A 27973-nucleotide genomic window follows, 5' to 3' on the forward strand; every position below is an offset into this window, starting at 1 on the left:
GTACAGACGACAGAGCTTGTTGAACTTTTGGAAAGTCCCATGAGGAGCCTGTTTCCAGACTTCAAGAGTCAGGCTCTGACTCCTCATCAAGACTGATGTGATCAATTCCTAATGCCCCCCCCCCCCCGAGAGGACGAGGAAGCCTTATCAGGAACCGTCTGTTGAAAAGTTGAGATTGAACATTCGCACGTGACGTTGGAAATGGATGAGCCTCGTGTGCCGCATCGGACGCTCTTCTGAAAAAAGTGAGAGAGAGTCTCTGGCTGCAGATGTGAGAGAATAACCCATTAGAGAAGAAGAAAAAAACAACGCAGATGATGTATAAATGAAGTTCAAGCATCAACAAGTGTTTGCTGTCACCCCGACTTTGTATTCATACTTCCTGGTTTAGGATGTTTTTCACAGTCTTTTCTTTGCTATTTTAAAAGGTCTGTTATGCAATTGACATAATCCTCAGACCCAAATTCAACGCAATATATATATTTATACAGTGTATATAAAGTGCTTACAATGCTGAAGCTACTGACCACTGATGGTCAGTAGCTTGTTGCCACATCAGTGCGTTTGATGTGTTTGCTGTGTCAGTTGTTTTGCGCAAGTTCCCTCTGAATAATTGGCGTCACCCTCACACTCAGAAATCCCTCCTCGAAATGATGTGAGTCTTTGTTTGAACGAATTTCCTCGATCATCATTTACGTTTGGCCCAGTTACACGAAAAAAACTAAAAACTTATAACAAAGAGGCAGGTAGATCTGGAGTCAGCCGGGGCACTGGCACCCCCTTCTACTGTAACAGGCATCTGACGTCTGCATCTGTTCGTTGTAATACATCTCACAGGTCATGAGTTGGCTAGACTAGACTTGCCGGAACGTTCCACCTCTTATCAAGATAGAAACCACTACCTGGAAGAAGTGACGCACAGTACCTCATGAGGCCAAAGAGGAAACCACAACCTGTCAGCAGCTAAAAACACTTAAATGCAAAGACTCTGTTCAACTCTCACATATATGAAACTTAGGTCGCAGCTGATCATATAAATGTGTAGAAGTTAAAAAATAATCAATAACAAACTTCAATTCCATTCAACAACTGATAAAATCAACTCGATGATCCTCCTGCTTCAGGGCTGAAATCAATATAAGAAGTGAAAATGCTAAGTGATAACTAGTCAACATGGTTGGTCCCATTTGAACAGTGGTGAGGAAATAGTACGTCCAACCATTAATTGCATAATATCTTGCACTATGTACATTTTAAAACAAAAAAAGTGCACGTCTATAATAAAAAAATTATTATTCGAGGGGCCATTTGGTTTCCAACAGTATACACACACAACCCATACACATCATAACAATACCTAAAAAGAGCGTTACACAGCTGGTTTAAAAGTCCGACTGCTGAGGGGACAATGATCTTAAAGATGACAGAAATTGAAGCATGACCACACGTTGCAATAATAAAACTAGAAAGGTCCATGATCACATTACGATCTTTTAAACTAGGAAATAATAAAGATACATGTATCACTGTAGTTAAAGTTGTTAGCTAGTGTGGATGTTCTCTCTTTCTTAGTCTAAGTCGTATTTAGAGAGAATGAGTCAGCAGATCTATCTGATGAAGATTGCACATCCTTTTTTTTCTCCGTGACGGGAGGAAGTTGATGACATGTACAGGTGACATTTACCCATTTCGCTGCGCTTATTAAAACCCTTCCGCAGCTTGTCACTCTTGACAGAATGTGTGTGTGGAGCCGGAGGCGCCACGTGGACAGAGCAAGTGTTTTATCCCCGATCTAAATCCCGACGCGTTCAGATAAGAGCTCAGGAGATGGGGCACTCCAAAAAATGCACCGACCTAACAACTTACTATGATACTACTACTGCAACATGCGTGCCGTGTAAATTCAAACCAGGTAGGTCGATATTATATCCTGTCGAACTACATTATATTATATTGTATGATATGATATGATGGTCCGTTATATTTTATGTCAATGACTCAGGGTATGGAGTCAATCCTAACTGTGGCTATGGGGACGACGGAGGAAGACACGACGTAATGTACAGCAGATGCGAAGCCAACCGTTTCAATGACGGCAGCAGAGCTCTGTGTGTAAATTGCACTTCATGTCCGCCTGGAAGTAACGTTATCAGGACCTGTGACACAACTACTGACACGGAGTGTGAAGAGCCGAGGTAAACATCCATCACTCCCACAGCACAACTTAAGACCTGTATACATTTATGAAGGGATGAGTTCTCTCCAGTGAAGAGTCGTTGTAATGTTAAAAAAGTACAACCACCAAACAAAACGACACATCAAATCACAAAACACAAAAAAACAAAACAACAAACCAAAACACAAAACACTACGACTCAAGCAAACAAAACAAAACACAACAACAACTCACAAGACTTAATAAATAAAAAAAAACACAATTGAAAATACTAAAACTAAAAGACAAATCACAGAACACAATGTCAAATTAGGAAGTTGTGTGTTTAACAGTGTAAAAGCCCCAGTGTTTGTCGTCTCTCTGATTCTCTGTAGTGGCTCGACCAGTCAGGTTCCTGTCAAAGTGAGTACAGTTCACTCCGGGCATGTGTAACTCTATTGTGTTATTTCTATGTTTCTAAGTTTTAATTTGACTTACTTTATCTGCGTTTCTCTGCGGCTAAATCAAACCTGTAACTTCTCACATATTTCATGTAGAAAAGGGAACTTGTCCATGTGCTCTTCAATCTGCACAAGAAGAGGAAATTATCTAATTTCACAACAGGAAATGATAACACAATTTTAAAAAGTCACCCCGATTTCATGGAATGAATCATAAGTTGTTACATAAGTTTTTTTCCAATCTTTAGTTCCTCTTTAGAAGGACAGGGGCCCCCCCTCATGTACGTCTCATTGAATCATTTGAAGGAAAACACAAGAGAAAGTGTTTTAGAAATATTTTCACCCCATCGACACAGAATACTCACATATGATGATAATTTGAATGGATGGATCTGGAAACTTTCCCTCTGATCCACAGACTTGAGAACCACTGCCCCAAGTGTGGGGTGAACGTATTTGTCTCTCTGTTTTCCTTTCAGATTCAGACAGACCCACCTTCAGACAAACACACTAACTTCACACCCACTGGGAGACTTCTTCCAACGACCTTCAACCCAACTCCAGCAGCTTCTAGCTCTGTTGTAATATGTATGTTCAAATTTCTCTCGATTACACAACAGGAACTCATTTCTTTCTAGGTCTAAATTCAAGCCCGTCTTTTTGGTCTGTGCAGGGGCCGTACCGTTAACCATCCTGATTTGCATCACGCTCTCGTTGATATCGGCTTACATCATCTACATGAAGCGAAACAAAGGTTTGAATATTGAAAGGGAAGCTGTTGATACAGATAAGAGGAGGGAAGTGGAACGGATTTTCTTTGGATATATGTCAGGGGGGAATTTTACAGCAGTTCTGATGTTTCTTACTAACGTGTGTGTGTGTGTGTCATGGTCGGGGGGGGACGCAGGTCGACGCCCTCTACTGCATTTCAGCAAAAGGTCTTCATTGGCTAAAGAAGGATTCGCTCCCCTCTCTGCCTGGAGCGACGACGTTCTCAGTGAGTGGAAGTAAAACTACTGCAAAACTGCGATACTCCCATTCTACCTTTCCTTGATATGATCTTCTGTGATGATGTTAAAAGGGGAATTCCATTGGTTTTTCCAACCTCACCCTCATTTACACGTTTCCACGTCTGTCTGCCTCCACAACCCAGGTCCCACAAGGGCACGGTCACTAATACACAAATGTAGCAGGTCAGACCAGTGCGCCTCCTCGGTCACTTCAACTGTGGTGAAATTTGACCAGTGACATTTGCCGGCATTCACATGTGTGACTGGGCCCTGAGTCTTGATTCAATGGTTAAGCAAGACATGTGTTAAGTTGTCAGACTCTCGTCAAAAACTCCAAATAACAATTTGAGCCTTTTATTGGACAAAAAACTGCAATTTTAGTGGATATTTTACACTGCCACTACAGACAAACTTTCTAGCAAATACCATTCATCTCACCCACACTAATGTATCCAAACCAAGTTGAAAAATACCAGAAAGGCCTCAAAAGTAACAATTAACTGAGTAGGAGCCTGTGAAATGTAAAGTGGCTGGGTATCAGCATCCCAGCTGCACAAACCAGTGTGTTTATCACCAGTATAACAACGTACATATTTTGTCTGTAGGTCCTGACATCCTGTCAGCGCCTTTACAGACGGTGCTGAACAACCTGGATGTTTTGGAGGAGCTGGTGATTTTGTTAGATCCGGAAAGTCAATTTCTGAAAAACACCAAGCACCTGGCATCGCAGTGCTCCTTCCCCTCCACCTGGATCACCTACACCTACTCCATGAAGGACAGCAAGAGCCCCCTGAAGGCCTTGCTGGAGCGGGTCACCAGCAGCCACCCGGATTGGACAGTGGGACACCTGGCCAAGCTGCTCAGTCAAATGGAGCGCAATGATGCAATCGCCGTTCTCGCCCAACTCCAACCGACCAACTCACCCGCGTAGTCTTCCTGCACTGGGGTCTACAGAGAGGCAGCCCCATGCAGAATGGAATCATGCCTGTGAGATGGACACTTTCAAATGTTAACTCCTTACTCAAAGAGAAAAGGTGGCTCACTGAACTGACGGACAACTTATGGGAGTTGTGGAGCAACTTCTACTGCTCCGGCTCTGACCACATTTGATTTTGTCCTGACTCAGAGCAGCGTCAAGTGACTCAGAGCAGCGTCGACACAAAGATACTGTCGTGTCTGATTAGCAGCTGCTTTTGTCCACAGGTGCTTCCTCTGTGCAAGCTGAGCTGACGACTATTTTTCTAAAACTATAAATTTAAGACAAATTTCTAAGAATCTTCTTTAGCCACTTGTTTGTAACTTAACAATGAAATACAATAATCAATATTACTCAACAAATCTCTAGAATATTCCAATAAACTTCACGCTGCTTCACACAAAGGAAATTGTTTTTGTTCAAACATCTTAACATCTTTATTAGGCAAATTACATTATAAATAAAAAAAAGTGCATAGAAAAATTAAACCGGTTTAGAAATATGTATACAAATATTTACAAACTCAGGGTTTATTTGTACATGGTTACAAAGACGTAAATTTAAAGATCACATATCTTCTCATCTTTAAGTCTTTTACACTTACTTTAAAATAACCCTACTATATATATATTTATATATATATATATATATATGTTTATTTATATATATGTGTGTATATATAACATACAGCTTTCTTAACAGATTCTGGGAGAGATGGTCATGATAACTTAAGGTTTTGACTAGTGCTTTGCATCCTTCATTTCAGGTGCATGCACATACCCACACACATGCACGCACATAACACACAAACACACACTCTGCAGGAAATTAAAACCAAGCAACTCTTAAATTATCATCCTCTCTTTTTTGCATCAGTATTCCCAGACATCTGTCTAAACAGCTGAGGTAGAATCTTTGCAAGGAGTTGGGCGTGACTGCTCTCGTTGTCAGGTGGGTGATTGACACATGTTAATCTGGGCTCCATCCCAGTGATTGGACATGCAAGAAGGAAATGGGATAAAGATTACGTCCAAAACATTATGGAAATTTGCTCCAGTTTGTCTGGAGAGAACGAAGCGATGATTATGGGCTTGGAAAGGCAAACAGTGCTCAATTTACTCCTGTGTCTGATTCTAAGACCGACAGTTATCTACCATAACAGAAAAAATAAAATGAAAAAATAAAAAATGATTCTTTAAAAATACCTGCTTTAGAACAATTTGTCATAAAGGCTTAAATGCACGACATAACTGCCCCAAATGAAAATTCAAGTAAATTAGTGAAACCAAGGACATAATTTGTAAACAATAAAAAAAAAAAGAAATAAAGATACAGATGGGGGAGATCTCCTAATACACAAGACCACCACCGTTTATACAAAGCACAACCTTTAACCATTAAAACTCAAAATCAAAAACATGAATAAATATACAATTTGAACAGTGTGTGATTTCAATTAGCCTCGTCAATGAAAGCACTGAACATGGACTAAGAACAATGAAAAACAATTATCAAAAGGTGCTGAGTGTGTTCTTTCAGCCCTACTTCAGACTTTTTTCTTGTTTTATTTTGCGACTGCGACATCTGTTAAGTCTGTGCACCCTGTTTTCAACAAGCCTGGTGCAGGAGCTGAGTGCACACACTCAGAAGCGATGCTTTACGCCAGTGCCCTCCCTGATCAAGAGATAAAACTCTCGCAAGTTTCACAAAGATGAAAAGGATGTGTATGTTTTTATGGGTTTTTTTAATGCGCAACTACAGGGCAGCAAAGTCTTATTGCAATATGTAATGAGCATCTGCCAAAAGAGTAATAAAATATATATATATCTAAAAACTGATATTCACCACAACTCTTCGCTTTTGGCTTGGGTAGTGTTTGCTACATACACTGTACATCAACAGAAAAAAAGGTTTCCTGCTTCCATTCTTATAAATATGACACCAATGACCGAAACTGCAATAATCTACATTGCAAATCTGCACAGGAAGAAAGAGAAAGAAGAATAAACAGCAGACCACAAGTGTGAGACCTAGCAGACACTATACTCCAATGAAGGTAAGAGTACTGCTCGAGTGCATAAATGTAAGATACATGATCTCAGCAGGGTGAATAAACAGCTAAACGATTCCCGATTCACAGGACAGCTTAGTTCAACTGACGACCTGTCAAAGCTTAGCACCATGTTTGTTATATATGAAAAAAGTCTGAGACTAAAAGAAAACGAAAAAAACAAAATGTATCAACAACGTGAGAAGTGTTAAATGTTTGATAAAATGCACAAATAAAGGTACGGGTGAAAGTATGGCTCGGGAACTGACTTCACCACCTGCACGAACGGGGCTTTAAAATGATCCCATCACTGGACGATGGAGCAATCATGATCAAAAGTGTCATACGAACAGACACCCCCCCACCCAGAAATGAATAAAACATATAAGGTATCCCTCAAATCTTAACTACGGGTTTTCAACGATGAATCAAACAGATAAGGCTTAACGTGTGTATCAAATAAATTCTGTTGGTGTCGTCCGGACAGATCCAGGAGCCTACCATGTTGTCCTGCCTCCAGTAAACGTACTGCTGTGGGGACATGGGAACAAAGAAGAACCTTGCGAACACAAACTTTTCAAGAGCCTAGGAATTCGCGCTCCCTTCCTCTTATTGTCCAACCGATAAAATGTCCACATATCACATCTAACTAGCCCAGTGTTACTCCCTGCTCTCATAGTGGCTAATTTAGCTGCTATGTCGACTGCCCACGTCCTCCCAAAAAATCCAATCCAGTGCCATCAGACATTAAGGCTTGCTAGCGAAGGGGATCCTCCCCCCTCCTCATTCGAGGGGTCGCTCAGTTGAGGTAGCGTCGACATCGCCGCGCTCCACAGTTGCAGTTGAGTTTGCTGCTGGCGTCCTCGATGGGGAACTTGTAGTCATATGTGAGCTCCTCCCCCCTGTAGATCTTCCTCAGAGCGAAGATGACTATGTGCTTCCGGCCCTCCACGTTGATCACTCTGGAGTAGCAGTTGGGTTCACAGGAGTGGTTGATGAACCTCGCTGCGTTGCCGTGCATGGTCGCATCCACCACATCAAAGTCATCGATGCGGAACATGTAGCAGCCGATACCCTGCGACAGCAAAACATTTTTTTTTTTTTTAATTACAGATGCTTGCTCTAACCTCCCTCAACCTCAACCCTCAGTTACTGTTCATAACTGACATACATTAAGATGAAACTGATGGATACAATGGGGGGAAAACCAGACTAACCTTGCCATCATAGTACTTCTCCCTTTTGTCAGTGAGCACTGAGCGAATGACGATCCCTGCGTATTCAATAACCATCTCCCCTGCTTCGATGTTCCTCTTGCAGAAAAGACCTCGGCCGTGGATGGCAGACCTACAACAGACACACAGGCAGGCTGATTAGTTCATGAAGGCAGAAGTGATGCAAAGAAACGGTGTGAGGAATTCTGCAGTCAACTTGTTGACAAGACATTTTCTCAATACACATACGACACCCATCTCACATAAGTTCATCCAGCCTTCCATCTATCTTATTCATCGTTACCCTTAAGAATGTCAGGAGATGTAGTAAAAAAGGCTATTTGTACATCTGCGATCAGGGCAAAATGTAAATTTGACAAATGCTTTGTTCATATTTTTTAAGCAGGAGAATATAATTGTAGTTGAGTGAGATCTAACCCACTCACAGCCGTTTCTAAATCTGCTCTTCAATTTCTTTTATTCACCCAGTGGGCCGTCCTCAATTCCACAAATTGTAATTATTGTGAAAACGTAGTACTGACCTGTAGACGCCAACAGCCTCCTTGGATGTTCGTTCTAAGTGTCTGAAGCGCATCGCCATGGGCAACTCCAAACTGGTGGCTCGTCTAAAGAAGAAGCAGAAAACAATTCATCAAAAATATTCTGGTTCTGAAAGGTCTAAATAATTAGAGGTGAACAGAATTTTACTTTTTAATTTTAACAGCTACCATGTGGTGTCTAGTACATTTTCATAATGCCCAAAAAAAACCACAACAGTGAATACATAATAAAACAAAACAAGTGAAGTCTGACCTTGTGGACTTCAACAGAACCTCATCCTCCTCATCATCATAAGGCCCATTGTCAGGAAGCTGCCTATGCTGAGAAGCCAGGAAGTTAAATATATCGAACGTGGACTTCCTGTTAAGAGAAAAGAGAGACAGTAATGTCAGGTTTAGGTGAGCATCAACTGAACAATCAGCTAGTGTACTGAAGTCAAATACAAAAAGTATATTAGTTAAAAGTAATTTACAAAACAAAACTCAAGATCAATAATAATCAATCAGGGAATCAGAATAGTGCAGCAACAGAAGGAGGAAACGTACCTAAGATGGAGCTCAGAGCGAGCACAGCCACTGGGATTGACCGGCAGATCATCCTCTTGGCTGAGCAGTTTGAAGAAACGGAAGGCGTGGGGTTGACATCGGTGAGCTCCTTGAAGTTGCTCCAGCAAGAACACCACTGCATCGTGGACCAAACCCAGCATACGAGCACCGGTGATCCTCTGAAAGGTGAGAGGTCTCAGCCTCCCCAGCGCTCGGGCCTCCTGCACCCCGTCTATCACAGCTTTCCAAGCCACTGAGAGGGAAAGGTGGAGTTGTAAGTGAATACGGCGAACACCAGTGGATTCAGAACAAAACAGCGAGATACTAATGTTATCACTTTGATGATTAGGGAAATATTAGCCTTACCCTCGATACTGTCTGCCTCTACACTGAACCCATCATCGCTGGTGATCTCAAATTGTAAGTACGGCTGGTCTCTGTTAGCTGAACATTCATCATCCTTTTCAGACGGAGGTGGTTCGTCGTCTGAGGTACAAGCAGCACCTGACACACACAAACACAATTTATACAAATTAGTCTTTCCTACTGTTCTAGCAACTCCTCTCATGGTGGAGGGGAGGTCATGTGGTGGAGAGGAGGTCATGTGGTGGACAGGAGGCCATGTGGTGCAGGTTGTGTTGTGGTCACATTCGATCAAAGTACTTGGCAGATTCAGTCCAATCCTTTATTTAATGTCATGTCAAACACATCAGACAAAGTGGGGAATCGTTTGTTACACTTTTACAACTCATGCTTACCAGAGTATTTCTTCCAGTCAGTCAAGTTGCTGTGTCCGACTGGTTCCCAAGCATGCGGCTTGCCTTGTTCACCCCAACACATGTAATCCCAAGGATCAGACCTGAGAGAGAGATTTAAAAAACACAATAAGTCTCTAAAAGCACATACACACTCTCATCTTATCTGACACTTGAAACATAAAGTGTAAAACTCAATTCATCTCATATGTAGTATACTATTTCCCAAACCCAGATTTGAGATGTTCTAGTATTTGTCTAGAACATCCATAAAGATGCTTTTTATGTAAGTAACTGAAATCACTGAAATTGTAAACAGTGCAAAAAATATACCTGGATGCAGATGAACCATATTGAGTTAGCACCTTTTAAAATAGGTTACAGCTAATGTTTTCAGTTAAGAGATGCTTTAATGTAATGACTTATATGAACCAATAGAAGGAGGTCATATTTCTTTGGGATTGGGATAGTTGGTCAAATTAAACTGTATTGAATATAATCATAAGTTGAATCCCTACTTCAAACAAGTAAATCTTACCCTGTGCTTTCGGATTCGCTGATTCGCTCCTCCTTTAACTCGTCCAGGTTCAGCACTCCTTTCACGGTTGGTGTCTTGATGCGGACTCCTGAGGCCCTGCTGGAGATGCTGGGAAAGGTGGGTTTGGGCCGCTCCGGGTCCTCGCTGACAGGTTCTGGTGGCAGGAAGTCAACTTTGGATTTCTTTGTGACGATGCGGTCCGAGAGCGAGGACACTCTCTTCATGCGGACGTGGGTGCGAGGTCGTGGTGCAGGAGCTGCCGGTGGCGATGGAGGGGGAGGAGACACGGGAAGCTCTGGCTCAATCAATAGGCCAGGTGGCAGAACCAGCGAGGAGGGGCTGAGTGTTCGAAGCCCACTCCACTTGGGGGTGTAGTTACTGGCCATTGCTTGGTTGATAATTGCTTGGGCACTTTCAGAAGGGGCCGTGGGGGGCTCCTCAGACGACGGAGCGGGCTGTACCGTGGCCTTGGATGACTTCCTGGAATCCTTCTTCTTCTTTGTTTTTTTCAATTGCGTTACAGTTTCGTCACTAGAGGTTTTTATGCTCTTCCTTGACTTCTTCACATTAACTGATGCCACTGCACCGTTGCTGTTGTTAGTGAGCAGCTGTGTAATTGTGGTTGGATTCTGAACTGCAGGTGTGACTGACGGAGGCACTGCGGCTGCCACGGTGAGCCTGGGGGGTGGTGCGGGCAGGTTGCCAGCTGCTGCCAGCGTGGCCGACAGCGCGTTGCTTTGCAAAAGACTGGCGATCTGAGTGACACAGTTATAGGAGGAAGAGTTGGGGGTGGGAAGCTGAAAAGTGTTGCTTTCTGGATTCTTCACAAAGATCTGCCCGAGGCGGTTCACCAGCAGGACGTGTGGCGTGGGATCCACGTTAGGACCCCCCACCTCTTTCACAGTAAGAATGGCATGACCAGGTAACGCCTGGGACAACACTGGCTGTTGAGGTTCTAAAGCCATCCTGGGAGTGGAAAAGTTGATGGAGATTGTGTGGCCGGTTGGGGGGTCTTTCTGCGCCGATGTGGCGCTGTAACCATTGAGGATCAGAGGGGCTGAGGTGGTCTGGATAGTGGTTGGAGCAGCTGAACACTGTGTCGTCAGCACAGACAGAGATGGTATTGACGCAGTGGAAGAAACGATGGTGACAGCCGTAGAGCCCAGGGCCTGCGCTTGTGTGGAGTAGATGGGTAGAGAGACAGTTCCACTCGTTCCTGCTGGAGGTCGAGCGCCTGATGTCGCTGACAGAACAGGATCGTTTAGTGGAGCAACACTAAGCAGTGTTTGTGTCATGTCTCCAACAGTAGTAAGCGTGGTTAGTTTAGTAGGCAGAGGCTCTATGGAGGATGCAGACTCTTGTGAGGATGTTACGGGCTGCAGTGTAATACTTGGTAAACCTGGTAAGCAGGTATACATCTGCAAGGGGTCTACAAGGCCTTGAGAGGGGTTTTGTGAATCTGCAGACATTGAAGGTGGCTGAAGAAGTTCCAACAAGATGCGCTGACTACTATCAGAAGCATCAGCGAGAGATGGCTCCATTGTATTGGCTGTCAGGTGGTTCATTAACACAGCCGACGCCTCAGCTGATGATACAAAGCGGTCAGGCTTCGAGTTCTGTGGTTTAGAGGCTTCAGACTGTTGTGTCTCGAGCAATGGAGCCATGTCAGTTAAATGTGGACTGGTGTTACAGCTCTCAAGAACAAGAGGCATTTCAGGAGCAAACCCGAAAATGGAACCCTGGAATTCCCCCACTGAACATGAGGTCTCAGGCACCTTTGTGAGCGAGTTAGCAACATGAACTGGAGTAGGAAGCACAGTCTCGGTGTAAGAGCTTTGCTCTTTGAGTGGGGAGCTTGTGGACATTTTTAGAGAAACAAGTCCCTTGATGTTGTCATTTGACGGAGTAGTATCGTATGATTTAGGTGCATCTGGATTTGAACCATGTGAAGGACTTTTGCTGCCAACTGAAAGGGTAACTGATGAAGAATCTGTGCATTTATCAATGGACGATGTTTTGGGAGACAGACTCTGAACACCCTCTGTGCCGTTTGCAGCTTCCAATTCAGGGACGTTTTTCTTATTCAGGTTTTTGGCCTGAACCCGGGTTTGGTTAGGACCATCAACTTTCTGAACATCCTTGTTGGTCACTATGCTCGCGTCGCTGTCTGTACCATCATCAACACCATCAAGTTGAGCCATAGGCCGGGAGGACGGGGAGGAGGGAGACTTGGAAAGATCTTTTGATCCAGGACGACTGACTATTGTCCGAGAGAAGTCAAAATAATGCTGCATATCATCCTCATCAGAGGAGGTGCTTCCCAAGTCGTCCCTGGCTGAAGCTGCAGACCGAGGTAGGTTGGCAACAAGCTTTTTCCTCTTGTTCACGTCCTGAGCCCTGCCCCAAAATTCTTCCTGATCATCACCTTCCACTACTATCTGCCCCCCACAGTTCATTGCTACACCTTCGTTCAGGAGCGTCTCTTCAATCTCCAGCTCTGTCCTCATCTCTTGGCCAAGACTCAGGCTGGGATCCTTGTGGAATGAACTGAAGGGAAATTCACTTTCATCCTTCTGTTGGTCCAAGTCTCCCTGGGGTGAAGTACCATTGGCTGGAGAGACATCTTCGGGCTCTGGTGAAGCTAAGAAGTTGTGCGGCACCTCGACTGAGTCTGACTGGTTCAGATCAAATGTTAATCGAGTTCGAGCGAAGGACAGACTTGAAGAAGGAAAGTTTCCTGTACCGTCCTGCCAGGGAGACTGAGGGAAGAAAGATGAGGTACCGTGGGTCATTGTATTTCCGGACCTCACTGAGGAAGCACTTCTACCGCCGACTGGGCGGGACGATTGAGAACTTATCTGGTTGTCTGTAGCAAGTGGGAACAGTGGGGAAGTGGGATGGGAAGATTTTCCAGCACGTAGGGTGATCGGTCCAGTCAGAGGGCCCAGAGGCGGGGGGGACGTGCGACCGCGGGGGCCTGTTGGGTGTGCATGTGGGACGTGGGGACGAACCAGCCGCGTCTCCTCCAGATCACTTATGGTTAATATGTGGTGGGGTTTCAACTTGCCTAAACCTGAGAAGAAAACAGAATTCATCAGCAGCTTGACACATACTTTTGAAATGATGGATTGATCAAAAATTCTTGCAAATATTTAGAATTTATTTATATTTCACCTGGAGATGGCAGAGGTCGAGACATTCCTCCAGCCGGTCTCCTGGTTTGGGGATAGTTTGGAATCTTTGGCCTTGCACTGTGATCGGACTTAGGGGGAGGTGCCTGGACAAAGCGGTCCTCTGTCGGGGGTTGGGGGTCTGTCATTTTAGCCTCTTGCACCTCAGATTCTGAAGATTTTTCAAAACATCCGTATACAAATTATTAGTATCTTACAGTAAAACACTTCCTGATGTAATTTTCATAAGGAAACACACAAACCAGGTAGTGGAAAGGGGCCGTGAGCGATGGTGTGATTGTCTCCTCGGTCAGGCATCTCCTCAAGCGGCTTCTCTGGGACAACGGGCCGAACCTCCCGGACTTTACAGGTGTATTTGCACCGGCGCAATGGATTAACTGTACTCCAGTACCACCGAGAACACCTTAGGAAAAAACGAGCAAAAAGGTTTAAATGTAATGCTTTGGACGATATCTTTTATTCATTCAGTGAAGTGTGAAATTGTAAAATGCAACTTACTGAAACCCCACCGGACAGAGTTTTCCTTTGAAAGCTGAAAGTTCTGACAGCATACCCAGTTTGTCTATCTGTAAGGAACCTGTGTAATGACAATTTGTATAAGCTTATGCTGGTAAATGTTAACAGGAGTGAAAGAGGCAACTAATGAAAAGAAGCTTACCAATCATGACTTGGATCAGTTCTGGTTCCAGTCCTGTCAAGAACTTTCTGCGGGGGCTGATCCCCTCGAAATCCACATACACCCTCCTGTTAACCTCAAACTCTTGACCAGATCTCATCTGCTCAACGAGAAGGACGAGAAGTGATGAAAAAAAGCATGATCAAACCAAGTACTGGAACTGTAGCCATGCTCAGCAGAAGAGAAGTTGGAAGATCAAATCGTACCCTGCCACTGATGAGGTGTCGGTGTTTGTAGCAGTAGACCTTTTTGTCATCCTGGAACACACAGTGGCGGGAACGGGCGCACATGAAGTGATAGTTGCTCTGACAAGAGGTCAGGCAGCAGCCCACTGTGGCCCCCGTCTGGTTGCAGCGTTCACATCGCTAAGAGGGATTGGGTTGGATGGGAGGGAAGAGTGAAATGTCAAGTTTGAGTCCGCAATCAAGTAGTAGAGTCTGAGAGATGCATTATTATAAGAGTTTAGTTCAGAAAAGGCATTTTAGCAGAAGTTACAGATTTATTTCTCTTGTAGATTAACAGACATTGTTACACTAAAACAGTTTTCATGATAGATTAGCAACCAACCATCAAGCGCCCTCTTGTGACGGCACTGTGTACGTGTAATAGAGAGCCATTGTCCTCTTCATACACCTCAGCTGACCACAGAGCACAGTTGACGTGTACCCACTCATTTTGGCCCAAATACAGCAACCTCCCCGCATCCTGTAAGAAAAAAAATAAATACAAGAAAATGTGAATACCACCGTTTCACAAATCAATGAGCTATGTATTTCAAATGTACTGTCAACTTTTGTTTGTGTTTAGCTTTACTTACATTAGGTTTGAGGTCTCCATATTTTTGGCACAACGAGCACTGTCTCTCATCATCCTTAGACCATCCAGTGTCTGGATCTGTTTTAGAAAGCCGCCCTCTTTTCCCTAATGGTTATGCAAACGTAAACATTACAAACCCAATCACTGTGTAGCAATATAAAAATGTATCAAATTTCATTATCCCCTCTCTTGAAGTGACAGCGTTACCTTTCAATTTGTGCCGGCCAGCCCTGCTGCTTTTGAAGTGGTTCCGGCTTGTTAGCTCCCCAGACATCGGAGAAACTGCTTCTTCCTCCTTAACGTCTAAGCTCTCCTCATTGTCCTCCTGCAGGAGCCGCAGTGGGGGCCTCGACATGAGCTCCTCCCTCTCCTGCCACTGAGCATAAACGTGCTCTGTTGTTGGAGGATGAACAGCCTGGGACAGCATCCCCCTATCAACCAAAGAATTCCTTTTAGAGTTTGAAAATTCATAAATATCCCTTGAAATGCAAAAAGTTAAATTGCACGTCACAGTCACAAAAACGTATGAAGTAAACAGAATGCATAATGATGATTAATTGTTATTGGCAGGGGCCATTTATGTGCAGTTATTTTCAATTAAATGTACACATGCATACAAACCAGTAAATGGAAACCATTACTCACATAGGCATGTCTTTGGTACAAGAGCTCCACACCTTTGGGTCTTGGCTGCTGAACCAATTAAACACCTCCTCTAGGAGCTATAACAAAAATCACACCGGTCAATGATGAATGCTTAAGCACCTGCATTTCTAAACACGTCACTTTTTTTTTTTTTTTTTTACCATTAGCTAATACGGAAAAACAAGTTGAGGCTCTACACATTATAACTTAAATATGAACAAATGACGAGCAGACATGTGCTTATGGTCATACATTACCTTTAGGTAGTAAGAGCGTGCCAGGGCAGTGGGTCTCTTCTCCTCCGGAAGATCCTCTTCTTGCTCAAGCCTCTTTCGAACCACCTGAACAACATCTTCATGGAACATTTTCTATAAAGACAAAACAATTACATTTATATCTTAGTTCCACATTATACAGGTGTGGAGGAACGAGACCACCACTCTAAAACACTGTTACAGTAGAAAGAGGAACTGAAGCTTTCTTTCAATATTCAAAACAACCTTATTTGTCTCCAGAGGCTAATTCAAAAACTCATTTACATTTTTTGGTTTAATAAAAAATAAATCTTAACAGTATCCATCAATTCTCACTGAATGTGCATGTCCATAAAGCCTCATTCAATTCAACAAAGAATTCAGGAAAATTAATAGGAGGCTCTGTACTCACCAACGTAGTATAAAGGCCCTTATCAAATTTCTTGCCGACAGCTCGGAGGTCACAGGCCGGCTGTCCTTCTAGTCTGCTGTCAGAATCCACCAACTTGACACACTGCGGCAGAAACAAATGCATGTGTGACACACTGTATTTCATTTACAAGTAAATATTGTACAATAATCCCATAAAAGCCTTACTTGTCACATGGTGGATGTAAAAGCTGAGTCTCTTACCTTTGAGCAGGTAACAAGGTGCTGCGTGAGGGTGGAGGACAGCAGGCACGCTAGCACCTTCTCCACCCCAGCCCTGAGCTCGATGTAAAGCAGCTCTCTCCAGGCACTGGGCTGGGTGACACTGCACGGCCGACATGAATACACTACACTCTCTGGAAGGCTGGACAGGATCTCGTACAGCTCATCTGAAATGAAGTTACAAGAGTTAAGCTGTGGATGAAGAGCAATGCATCTAAAATCGTACAACGCTTAAGCACCCGAGAACAAAGCTTTAATAAGAATAAACCTTTTATTCCATTAGTTTGGGTTCTTTTCTCCTCTAAAAGATGTAGGGCAAAAATATTACCTGTTAGATCTTCACACTTGGCATGTACCCAGTGGTTACAGGTGCCACACTGCATCATCTGACTGTCGTAGTCATTGTCCTCATAGCACTTGAAGCAGATTGGACAGTAGTTCCCTTATAGGAGAAACGGAGAGATGCTTACTATCAGCACAGCTTGGTGGTGTATGGAGATTATACAGGACTGACTAACTCTGACAAATTTTGAGGTTGAATTCTCACCCTGGTCAGAGAGTTTTGAACAGTCTGGACAGAGGCCTTTGTCATGGTTCCAGTCAGCTTCCCAACTCTTATCCGGTGTGACGCCACAACTTTTACACCTGATGCATGTGATACAAACCTGCACAAAAACCATCAGATCAGACCAGGAATTGATGTGTTCCTGCCTCAAACATACTTCACTGTTTAATTCTATTTTAAAACAATGTCAACATACCCAAGCTTTCCTCTTCTTGTTTTGCTTTGGATAGTTTGGTCCCAGACAGGAGGCGTGATAACAGTTCTGGCATCGTTCACACTCCAACAAAGGCTGAGGCAAACGTGAAAAATATAACATTTAATAACTGAACTCCATGAATCTTGCCAAATAAAATAAGACAAAACAAGTCAGATGAGCAGCTCCGACCTTTGAGTGCTTGGTTTTCCTGCCGCACACGTGGCAGAACTTGCAGCGACGACAGCACCAGTTTTCTTTGTTGTCCTCTGAGGGGCGCTCTGCTGGTTCAAGGCAAAACTGATGGAAGGGCTCACAACATACTCGGCAATACAGCATCTGCAAAAAAAAAAAAAGATGTTGGCATTAAAATAAAAGCCTTTTAATTTCTAAATGAACCTGAAATTAAAGTCACTTCAAACATGATGAAATATATGTTTTTTTTCAACCTGTATGATATTGTGTTACAATGCGTAATTATGTACAAAAAAAATAATCATATCAGTTAATAGTTTCGAATTTTCAGGTGGTTATTGTCAAGCAACATTTCATTAAAGTAGAGCACAATGTGTTGTGCAGTTACCTCATGTTGCCCTTTACTGGCACAAAGTAAGCAGACATAGGGCGGCATGACAGGCGCAGATGTCAGTATACTCAAACCACCCATTTTCCACACGTTCTCCAAAGTACAGTCCTCCTGAAAATGGGAAGCATCATAACATCAACAACAAGAAACCACCTGAGAGGAGACTACTCACAGTAGTTGTGTAACACAGTGTTAATATTCAAATAAAAACATATGCAGATTTTTTCCACGTCATTTCAGTAACGAACGTTCACTGGGTTGACTTAAGATCAGTACGTTATAAAGTGAGTTTTGAGGGAAGCAGTAAAGACAACTATATAAGTCAGTTATTTTCATTTTGGAATAATATTGACCTCTAGTGGACAATATTAATAATGTTACATAGCCTTCCTTAACTGTGTGTGACTTGGTGTTTTTGAGATTAATATGTTTTTCTTTCTGAACATGAACATGAGAAATCTGTTTATATTACAACATTTGTAACACTGCGAGAAAAGTGACCTACCTTGAAATCAACCCGGATTTTGTGAGTAGGTTTAGATGACTCAACGTCTCTCTGTTCAAACCCATGAGCCAAAGCTGCCAGCACACTGGGGGGAGTCTGTTCAAACGGAACCTGAGGTGTCTGACCCTGAAAGAGAACCATAACTTATTAAATGTGTGCAGTGATGGACCTTAAAGCACTGATATACTTTCTTTTAACTATGCGTTTTCATGTGCATCATGGATGACATGCTGCAGGGCACAATGCGGTCTGTAAATAGCAATGGATATTGTGGAGCCCTGTTGCAAGGTGGGCATATGGCAGCTGCTGCTCTTTTTGCCATGATCCCATTTACAACATGAACATAAAATGTTGCACTGTTGTGTTTTATTAACATTTTTAAAATTCAAAGAAGATATTTTGGAATGGTTCAGGGAAGGGAAGAACACAGGTTTTAATGTGGAGTCTATAGCACAGGTTGGGTGTCTCCACAATTACGCTTGTGTGGCTAGTGCTCCACGTGGAAATGAATGTGATACAGACAGAATGATGCCACAGAGGTGAAAACAACTGGACACATTTGACTAATCTTTGCCTTGGTTTATCTTAAATTGTAACAATGTAGAAGGCCCTACAGTATCATATCCTTCCTTTGTTGAGGAGTGGCTGAACAAGAACTCTCGTTCAACAAGAACTCTTGGTCAGCCACTGAGTCTCTTTTGAAAAAATAAAAGAGGCCTTGGTTTTTGAAAAAGGCTGAAATGGGGGGGTGCTCTCAGCTACACCCTACCACCAAGCTGGCAATCAAGCAAACACATTTACATTTGGCGTAGTAACAACAGGCAAAATTGGCAGGTTTTTGACACAAAGTGCCCCTAATTGGGAACTAAAGACACAGTGTGCCCATGCTGGCCAGCTGACTTTTTCAACATTTTAGCACAGCCTGGTTTTCCACCCTTCAGCAGAGCATGTGTGTGAGTGGAACTCTAACTTACACCTGGCACCAATGTACTCAAAGTCACCCACCTTCTCAGGTTTACGCTTCCCAGCTTGTACACGGTGTGAACTGGACTTCCGATGCCTGACTTCCTCATCTGAGATGTCTCCCAAGAAACCATCCAGTGATACAAAGTCTTTGAAAAAAAGATAGAAACAGGTTTCATTAATAAGAGGCATTCCACTTAGAAGCAAAAGTATTTTAATGGTTTAAAGAAATGTGTTTATACAGCCTAAAGCTCTGTGTAATATTTAGGCAAATATTTATATTAGGGTCTTGAGAAAAGAACTTGTAAATTAAGCATTTGTCCTGACTGGATTCTGAGAGTTCACCTTGATTGAAACGGTATCCAGTTCCTCTCCTCCTGGCTGGCGACGCAGAGCTTGAGAGAGCTTTCTCGTCTAGATCTGACTCGTAGTCCACCAGGTCGAAGTACACACGGGGTTTCACGACGCGCTTCGGCTGTTTCCTTACTGACGGACTGTTGTCGTCACCCTGGAGACCAGATGGTGAGTCCGCGGCGCCCTCGTTTCCTTCGTCATTACTTGAATGACCCCCGCTAAGTGAAGAGCGCTGTCGCTTGGAAGCACCTTAAAAGAGAGAGGAGACATGTCGTTGAACTCTTAATGTTATAAACGTACGACAACATGAAGCTTCCGTGCTCCGGTGAAGGATCTACCTTTGGGTGCTGTCCTTCCACTCAGTCTGCGTGCTTTCCTCTCTTCAATTTGATCACATCTTTTATACCTTGAAGAAAACAAACAGAATTCCTCATTATTTCTGAACCCATTGTCGTGCTCCGCTATGACTTATGATTAAATACATGTCAACTTACACGCAACACTGCCGTTTTGTATTGGGACCGCCGAACTTCGGTTTGTCAAGGCAGTTTATGCAGTCGCCACAGTCGTCCTCATGGTTGCAGCCCTTGCACACGCCGCACCTCCGAGAGCGGTACCCAAACGGCCCGAGTCCTTTCCGTTTCGCGAAACTCGACGGTTTCTTGACTTTGGTGACCTTTGGATCTGAGAGTCCAGGACTGTCCGACTCTGAGGGAGACCCGGCATCTGCAGCGATAAATAGAAAATAAGAACACAAAGCTAAAACAAAAACCGCCACCAAGTCATCACATTCAAGTCACAGGAAAGTTTATAAGCATATTTTATGACAAGAACTCCACGCGAGTCTGTCAATCAGGTCACATCTACGCACCTTTAGTGATGGCAGACGGGGAAATGCCACTTCTTTCATGCAGAGGCAGAGCGCTCAGTCTGGGAATGTCATCTGGGACCAAAGCTCGAGGCTGCCCCAGCACCACAGATGCTGCGCGACACACGTGCTTGATTCGTGGGCCCCCTGCTCTACGAAACTCCTGGCACAGCGGGGAGACGAGCTGAGGCTGAGGACGGGGGGCAAGAGACAAGGGTTCAATTCCTTTGCAAATCTGAATCATTCTTCAAAAGTTAAAAACTCCAAATAGTGGTGAAAACAGAGACAGAATTTGTTGTTGGAATCGATTTCTTCTACTGTGCCCACTGATTTAAAAGCTTACTTGTCCTTGGGGCGACTCTGTCTTGACTGGAACAGCAGCATGCGGCTGCCCCCTCTGCTTCCTCTTGTATCTCTTAGAGTTCACATCTCGAGACCTGGCACCACTCGGCCCAGATAACAGCTGCAGAGTTGATGGACAAACACAAGGCATTAAAAAATCTAGAAAATGTCTAACTTTTGTAATAATGAACAGTTACAAATCTACAACAGCTGAGAGTGGACTTGTGTTCACCATGACCTTACCCCAGAAGACTTCAGCTGTTTCTGCTGGTCAATCTTAATGAGCTGGACCTTCGCTTTCCTGAGGAGATTGAACATTCTTTTATTTGCACCAGCGAGGCGCGCTCTTTGTGACTGTCCCCTCTCCCCAGTCCCGGGGTAATCGCTCTGACCTGTGCCCGAGGTCCTCTCTGACTGCAGCTCTCCTGTGAATATAAAGTAATGCCAGGGTCCATTACGATGTTCGGCCTTCAAGATGACATCAAAATGCTGTTTTCTTGAAAGTAAATAATATTAACAACTTGTCTTACCTGGGAGACGTTGGGTGATGTCTTTCGCAGCAAAACTCTTCTCTTTACTGTGCTGCAATAAAAGTGTCTTAGAGTTTGTGGTCCGAACACACACTTTCCTAACTACTCCCGGACTATCGAGGTCTTCAATCTTGAGCTTGGACTTTTCAACGTTTGTACTCCGCTGCCTGAGGCTGATGCTCATGGCCTCATCATCCAGTCCTTCTGCTAAATCCACGGGGGGCGGAGGAGGTTTACTCACGCTGTCCATCTCTGTTGTATTTTTGCTTTTGGGAAGAAGCGAGTGCATCTTCTTAAGCCTTTGATAGATCTTGAGTTGAGCCGTTTGTTTATTAAACTTTATGGAGCTTCTCTTTTTCTGAGGATCCAGGAAGTCACTGGACAGTTCTGTGGGCCTATCAACTGGTGCTGATAAAAACAGATTCTCACATTTGTTCTCTGGAGATTTGTCCAGTGTATACATTTCCTCGCTAGACTCCTCTGACATATTCCACTTGAAGCTAGAGTTCTTCATGAAAGACCTCCTCTTTTCACTTTTGCTGCTTTTTCTCTCAGAGAACAGGCTGTCAGCCAAATCAAGGTTGTCCTCTAGATCCTGAGCTGAAAACAGATCGACATCCAGCTGCGCTTCACTCAATATGTCTTCCTCTTCGACCCCCAGGATGGGGGATATTGGTCTGTCCATCCCATCGTCTCGCCTCTTTCCCGGACGTATCGGCAAACCAAACTGTACACCCTTCTTTGGAGAGCTTCTTCGAGGCAGTACAGACATTCCAGCGTCGTCCATAAACCTTTGCGGGGTCTTTATGACTCGAGAGGATCTAGCACTTACGACAGGCATAATGAAGTGCTTGATGTTTTTGACAAACTTTGATTTACCAGGCTGGGTATCGACAACGTCTGCCTGCCCCCCATCAACTAACGTGTCCGTTTCTTCTTGCTTTAAATCATCTTTTTCAAACCCAATTTCTAGCAGCTTGGAAATTATTTTAGATTGTGGTTCTGGTCTTTTAGAGCCGAAAAACTTTAGGGCCGCATGTGTCTTTTTGTATTTTTTATGCACTCCGATCAGTCTGGAGCTCAGGACTGGTGTGGTAGCTGCCAATGGGCTGGACATGTCACTATCCTCTTCAACTGGGTTCTGACCGTCAGATAATTTAAGTGGAGCAAACTTCCCGTCCCTGCTTCTGTGCCGGTGTTTCTGACGTTGGCCAATCAAAATTTTTCGTCTCTTTTTTGCTTTTTTGAGAGATCTCTTTTTATGGCGCAGTGTTTTTCGGTCCCGTGCTTGACATTCTGACACTAATGGTGGTTGGCTTTCGGACACCAAAGAATGTTGATTATCTATCAACTGAATGTCTGTTTCCTCTTTAACCGGTGACTGTATAAGCTCTGCTTCCACTGACACAGAGATCTGTGCTGCCTCTGACTGTGTGCAATCCTTTGCTTCTGCCTGACTTGCCTCTGGTTCTAAATGTGTAGTAGATGTATCGTCCTTTTCTACACACTCTGTGATAGTAGCTTCAACTGGAGCCAACTCTGTGTTGACAGGGATTTCAGGGGAGATGACAGCTTTCTTCGTTTGGGCAGACTTCTTTTTTCGTAATTTATTATTTCTACTTCTTTTAGGTTTGGAAGGCACAGGCAATGGTTTGGCCTCTGTAATCTGTGGTTCGACCTCAGTCTTTACAGTCTGATGAGAGATTTCAACTGGTGGCTCTGAGGGATCACCAGCCAGCTTTAAGGGATCCTTTTCAGGAACTTTCGTGGTGTCTACAATCGTCTCTTTCGAGGGCTCCTCGGCCAAAACGTGACTAGAGTTATCAGGAAGAGCATTTGTAGCTGAATCTTCAGTTGGAACCTGAGAAGACTCTTCAATCTGCACAAGCGGAGCTGCGTCCTCTTGTGGAATCGCTCTGAGTCTTCGTTTCGGAGTGGTCACTGGTTTATGACTGACAGACTTTGTTTGTGTTGAATCAATGCTTGACGTCCTCCTCCTTAGTCTCCTAGATGGGTTGACGACCGTATCCTGACACAATGACTTATCCTCACTGACTTCACTGGCTTCTTTGAGAACATCTTCGTTTTTTTCAGACACAGGACTGACTTGCTGAATTAAAAATGATGGCTTGGAGCTTTTATGTTTACCAGGAGAGGATACCTTTTTGATCTGCAGAGGCGGAACTTTCCCGCAATCCGTCTTGTTTATTTCTCCAGGAGGAACTTCATGTACCTGTTCCACTTCAACATGCAAGGTGGGTTTTTCCTCGGATGATATGACTGCTTTTCTTTGAGAACACTCGCTGTCCATGCTTTTACTCTCTTGTGGGGCAGAGTTTTCCAGTTTAGATTTTACATCCATTCCATTCTTATTGACACTTGTGTCACAAAAAGTGGACGGATCCACTTCCCTCACATTCTTCTCCGGTGCTTTGTCAGTGTGTTCAGTCCCCAGAGTCTGACCTCCTCCCTTCACTAATGTTAAAGTCCAGATAAATTTTTTGCGTTTTTTCTTTCGTTTCGAATCCTTCTTACTGGCCTGGGCATCCAATTTTGGGTTTCTGATCTTTTTCAGTTTTAAACTTGGGACTCTCATGTCCTCTTTTGTCTCTTTGGATGACGGATCAGGGTTTTCTGGCACTGTTACATCCTTATTAAGCCTCTTGCTTTGCCTTCGTCTGTCACCTCTCGAAGATGCTTTGGCCCCCGCAGTTTTAGAAACCTCTGTTTTTGACTCCACCAGAATGTCATCACTTTTGCTCAGATTCTCTGGTTCAGCTGCACTTGTGGAGAGGGGGATGGTGACTCGGTTGCTCCTGCGAACTCCTACTTGATTAACTTCAGAACTCTGTTCTGTTGCAATTTCTTTCTGCTTTAATTTCTTTGCATTTGTTTTTGGCTCCTTAATCCGACTCTCCATTGCAGTGACTACGTTTCCCTCTTTCAATTTTTGGTCATCACTCACAACTTTGGCGCTGGTCTGGCTGACAGGCTCTGTTGTCTTTGAGGCAGATCTCCCACGCCTTCTTGCAGGTGCAGTCTCCTCTCCCTGATCCTCTGTGACAGGTTTATCCTCAAGTGGTTCAGTTTTTAATTTGACATGAGCACTTGAAATCTGGTCGCCCTGAATGTCCTTGGTTTTAGACTGATCCTGAATTCCTTTTATCTTCAGCTTCTTCACCGATTTCTTCTGTGAATCAGGTTCCTTTACAGTTTTCATTTTCTTTTTGGCCACCAATTTTATAGTAATCCTTGGTGCTGCTGATGAGGCTCCGCTTTTAGTGGACTGTCGATCCACGGTGTTTTTTCCTTTTGAACTTTTCTTGCAATCCTTTGCAGGTTTTGACTCAAGAGATAAGAAGGGGACTTCCTCCAGTGAGTTTATTCCTTTTACAGGATCAGGTGGGGTTAGAGCTGCCTCCACTGCTGGCATTTTGAGTGGCAGCTTCTCACTTTGTCGTTTAGTTTTTGTGTTGACAGCGTCACCTACAAAACAAAGACACATTAAATACTACAGAACCATAGCTCCTCAACTGCAGTCAATACTACAGTTTATTAGAAAACAAGCTTCCTATACATCACATTGAATGATTGCAAGCTATGTAGTGGTAGAATAACACCAAACATGTCATGTAGTGCAGTGATGCGTTGTTATTTACCTTTGGAAGGGTTTTGTCGAGACCAAGCAGGCCCTTTGGGACCTTTTCTATCAGCTTCAAATCCTGTGAAGTCATCTCCCTTGAAAAATAAAAACAGGCAATTAAGACTTGATGTAACTTGACTCCATTCTGCTGATAGCTGCTTAAGTATAACCAAAAAACACATTACAGAAACTATATCCACTGCACAGACCAAGTTAACAGAGTTCAATGCGGGAAAATGTATATAAATGTTCATGTTGGAGATGGATTCATCTACAGCATAATGGCAATTTAAAGTTCTAAATGTAAGTTTATCTTAGCTTATTTGAAAAAATGCTATGGCTGAGAATAATAATGGCAAGAAAAACATAAAAAGAATATCAATGACACACCATGGACAACTGTTTTCATCGATCCACATTCAACCAACTATTTTCATTCACCCAACACAACTTAAAACAGCAAAGGATCTAAATTAGGATAAAATCAAAATGCATTAGCTGTCTATGGGGGAACTTTTCACCTGCCAGATCTGAGCTCTACAACACTGAATCCCACTTGGGTGTTTGAGACGAGGTGTCTGCAGTCACTCTCTAAGTACTGAACCGCTACTTCATGCCCCGACCTGAGGCATGAAAGTCTACGAGCAGCTCCACTGGTGTGAATGGGGATCGGGAACCTTAACGACTACATGTGCATGAACGTGACGCGTTTCAGTTCCACCAACAAGGCTGCAAGTGGCACTGGCACACTCCTGCACCACCATTAAACCTGTGGCAACATATGCTAGCAGTTAGCCCTACCCTCGAACACATTTAAACTCTTCTGTCAACCGAAAAGCTACCGAGCCACAATCAAAACTTTCTCATCCGAGTGTCTGTGGGTCTCGGGGACGTTCGGAACACCTGCAGCAGTTTATTCAGTCTTATTAAAACTAGCTACGCTCAAAACTCTGCTCGCATCTGGGCAGCGTTTTAACACAGCAGCAGTTAGCATGTAGCCGCTCTGCAGGAGGAGCTAGCCTTCCCGTTCTTTGTGTTCGCTAATGTTAGCTAGCTGCTACTCTGGCCCGATAACGAGCGGGCCACACTTGAAATAACTGCGGTCCTTGTTTACAAATGGACTAGCTCACTACCTGGATATAGAATAAATACCAAATACCCCCGCTTTCCTCCTGTTAATAGTTTTAACCTCCGTAAGCGCCACCGAGGGACAGAACTGGTGTAAGTTTGCAGTGCTCCGCTGCTTTGTTGAAGTGGGATAGTGCTGCGACTGTGAATTAAATGTCAGCTGCACTGGGCTAACATCAGCTAGCATGTAATGGTAGCTCAGCAAGCTTAAGTTAACGTTAGCCTAGCAGAGGGATGTTGACATTTCTCCATGGCACCAGTCAGTCACAGCGCTGTGGACAGCACCCACTCTCACACATTTAACGATCACACAAAATGGGAGAAGGTGAAATAAAGATACTAACTCCTGGTTCGGTTTGGGACCTCACCTCTTCACTCCCACTAGAGCTGTACCCAGCCTGGCCAAGGACCTGGTGGCTCGCCTCTATCCCGAGCAAGCGCAAGTGAGACTGGTCATCGTTTAACGAGAGGACCATGTTTGCGGGCCTTGGCCCTCCGTTACTCACATCATCAGCTTCTAAGCCTGATCGTCCGAGTTGCCACCGCTTCTCGGATCGCAAACGACTGCGTGACGACCAAGGCCGACCGGGGAAACGACCTCTGGCCGTGGCGGTTCCACCTGGGCCTCCTACGGCAGCCGCGGTTGCTGATCCGCATCCCGCTGCCGCCATCATTGCTTCAACAACAACACACACCGACGGCTAGCAGCTCGACCAGAGACAAGAGGGAAGGCGCGAGATGGGAGGGGGGCCGCAATGCTGCAAGGGAAAGCGAGTCTTCTGGGTGAGGCTCCAACCGGCAGGAAGAAGAGGAGAGTCGACCTCTGCTGGCTGTACGTGAAACAACCATTCAGAAATGTAAGAGGGTCCATAGATTGATATATGACACCACTAGTACTACTACTACTACTACTACTACTACTACTACATCTACTTCTTCTACTACTTATACTACGTATACTAGTACTACTACTAAAAATAATAGTAAGACTAACAACTAAACAATTTCTCTCTAGAAATGTTTAATGTGTGTAGCGTGCTCCCCGCCGTTTACCCCAGAGACTGTTTCAGTTTGAGAGAACGATAGAGAGAGAGACACATACTATCTGAGAGAGAGAATGAGATACTGACTGGCTCTACTGGCCCGCTTGGAAAAGTTTAATCTTTCACCTACATCATTTATTTGATCTATGATCACTGTCACTCTTTCCTTTTCTTGAAAGCTCCCATTGACTCCCATTCAACTTTTCAAAATGTTTCTATTAAAATTAACATTAGACCGAATGGAGAGGTGGGGACCAGGCAAAACTGAAGGTCGATAGATTCTGCGAAGCTTCCAAGTTTTCCTAAGAGATTTAAGAACCAGATAGATTTCAAATAATACACTTTTTGTCATTCACTGATTGCTGGCTGTACATCAAATTGCCATTGAAGGATATTAAAGATTTTCTTTTATGGACAACTTTAGTTAATCACAAGCTGCACAAACCAAGCAGAGGCAGCCTCAGAACATCACAGCAGACTGTGACTCTTGTAAGGCGTCCGGAGACAAGGTTGGCAAGTACTGGGTTATTCTCTAACAATAGGTTTTAAAGTATGTTAGTCATCCAGTATCTAAAAGGCAAAAATATAAAAGTAAAGCCTGCGCAGTGGACTTCTGTGCAGGATGTGCGCAGTTCGGTTCTGCGCAGGATGTGCCCAACGGGCTTCTGCGCAGGATGTGCGCCATGTGCGTCTGCGCAGGATGTGCGCGCATTTTTTTTTTTTTTTTTTTTAATTTAATTTAATTTAATATCCAA

The 27973-nt window shown here is 43.9% G+C and overlaps 2 protein-coding genes across 5 annotated transcripts; one reads left to right on the forward strand and one right to left on the reverse strand.

Moving 5' to 3' along the window:
* The first annotated feature begins 1693 nt into the window (after positions 1 to 1693).
* On the forward strand, positions 1694 to 5033 carry igflr1 (IGF-like family receptor 1). 2 transcript variants are annotated; one of them, XM_062398669.1, is made up of 7 exons: positions 1697 to 1912; positions 2003 to 2195; positions 2551 to 2578; positions 3096 to 3204; positions 3290 to 3370; positions 3524 to 3613; positions 4232 to 5033. In XM_062398669.1, the coding sequence occupies exons 1-7, from the start codon at positions 1828 to 1830 to the stop codon at positions 4555 to 4557; spliced, it is 912 nt and encodes a 303-aa protein (XP_062254653.1). In that variant the 5' UTR covers positions 1697 to 1827; the 3' UTR covers positions 4558 to 5033. The 2 variants fall into 2 exon arrangements, with proteins under 2 accessions (XP_062254651.1, XP_062254653.1); XM_062398667.1 differs by having other exon boundaries at positions 1694 to 1912; positions 3290 to 3613.
* On the reverse strand, positions 5010 to 26898 carry kmt2bb (lysine (K)-specific methyltransferase 2Bb). Of its 3 annotated transcripts, none has more exons than XM_062398665.1 (36): positions 26544 to 26898; positions 25064 to 25142; positions 21405 to 24890; positions 21118 to 21299; positions 20876 to 20995; positions 20536 to 20722; positions 20159 to 20390; positions 20003 to 20070; positions 19656 to 19913; positions 19353 to 19459; positions 18348 to 18473; positions 17840 to 17953; positions 17449 to 17595; positions 17260 to 17352; positions 17046 to 17163; positions 16827 to 16940; positions 16481 to 16665; positions 16260 to 16361; positions 15851 to 15961; positions 15594 to 15670; positions 15156 to 15379; positions 14950 to 15053; positions 14700 to 14837; positions 14339 to 14497; positions 14115 to 14232; positions 13955 to 14033; positions 13699 to 13859; positions 13440 to 13607; positions 10266 to 13338; positions 9731 to 9831; positions 9339 to 9476; positions 8973 to 9225; positions 8680 to 8787; positions 8409 to 8492; positions 7870 to 7999; positions 5010 to 7727 (listed from the first exon to the last, which is right to left on the reverse strand). In XM_062398665.1, exons 1-36 carry the CDS (start codon positions 26847 to 26849, stop codon positions 7452 to 7454), a joined length of 11526 nt encoding a protein of 3841 aa, XP_062254649.1. In that variant the 5' UTR covers positions 26850 to 26898; the 3' UTR covers positions 5010 to 7451. The 3 variants fall into 3 exon arrangements, with proteins under 3 accessions (XP_062254649.1, XP_062254648.1, XP_062254650.1); XM_062398664.1 differs by having other exon boundaries at positions 26520 to 26898; XM_062398666.1 differs by having other exon boundaries at positions 26682 to 26897.
* Positions 26899 to 27973: the final 1075 nt, after the last annotated feature.

Source organism: Platichthys flesus, chromosome 11 (assembly GCF_949316205.1).
Source record: "Platichthys flesus chromosome 11, fPlaFle2.1, whole genome shotgun sequence".
NCBI classification, from domain to species: domain Eukaryota; kingdom Metazoa; phylum Chordata; class Actinopteri; order Pleuronectiformes; family Pleuronectidae; genus Platichthys; species Platichthys flesus.

Bases quoted from the DNA above. Each gene is read 5' to 3' on its own strand.
- kmt2bb (XM_062398664.1), bottom strand. From the start codon at position 26,849: ATGATGGCGGCAGCGGGATGCGGATCAGCAACCGCGGCTGCCGTAGGA. The intron at 20,723-20,875 runs GTAAGCTTTTAA...CCCCGTCCTCAG, and splicing joins CAGAGTCGCCCCAAGGACAA to CCTCAGCTCGTCTCCCCGCT. The intron at 17,164-17,259 runs GTATGTTGACAT...GTTTTTGTGCAG, and splicing joins ACAAGAAGAGGAAAGCTTGG to GTTTGTATCACATGCATCAG.
- igflr1 (XM_062398667.1), top strand. From the start codon at position 1,828: ATGGGGCACTCCAAAAAATGCACCGACCTAACAACTTACTATGATACT. The intron at 1,913-2,002 runs GTAGGTCGATAT...TCAATGACTCAG, and splicing joins GCCGTGTAAATTCAAACCAG to GGTATGGAGTCAATCCTAAC. The intron at 2,196-2,550 runs GTAAACATCCAT...GATTCTCTGTAG, and splicing joins ACGGAGTGTGAAGAGCCGAG to TGGCTCGACCAGTCAGGTTC.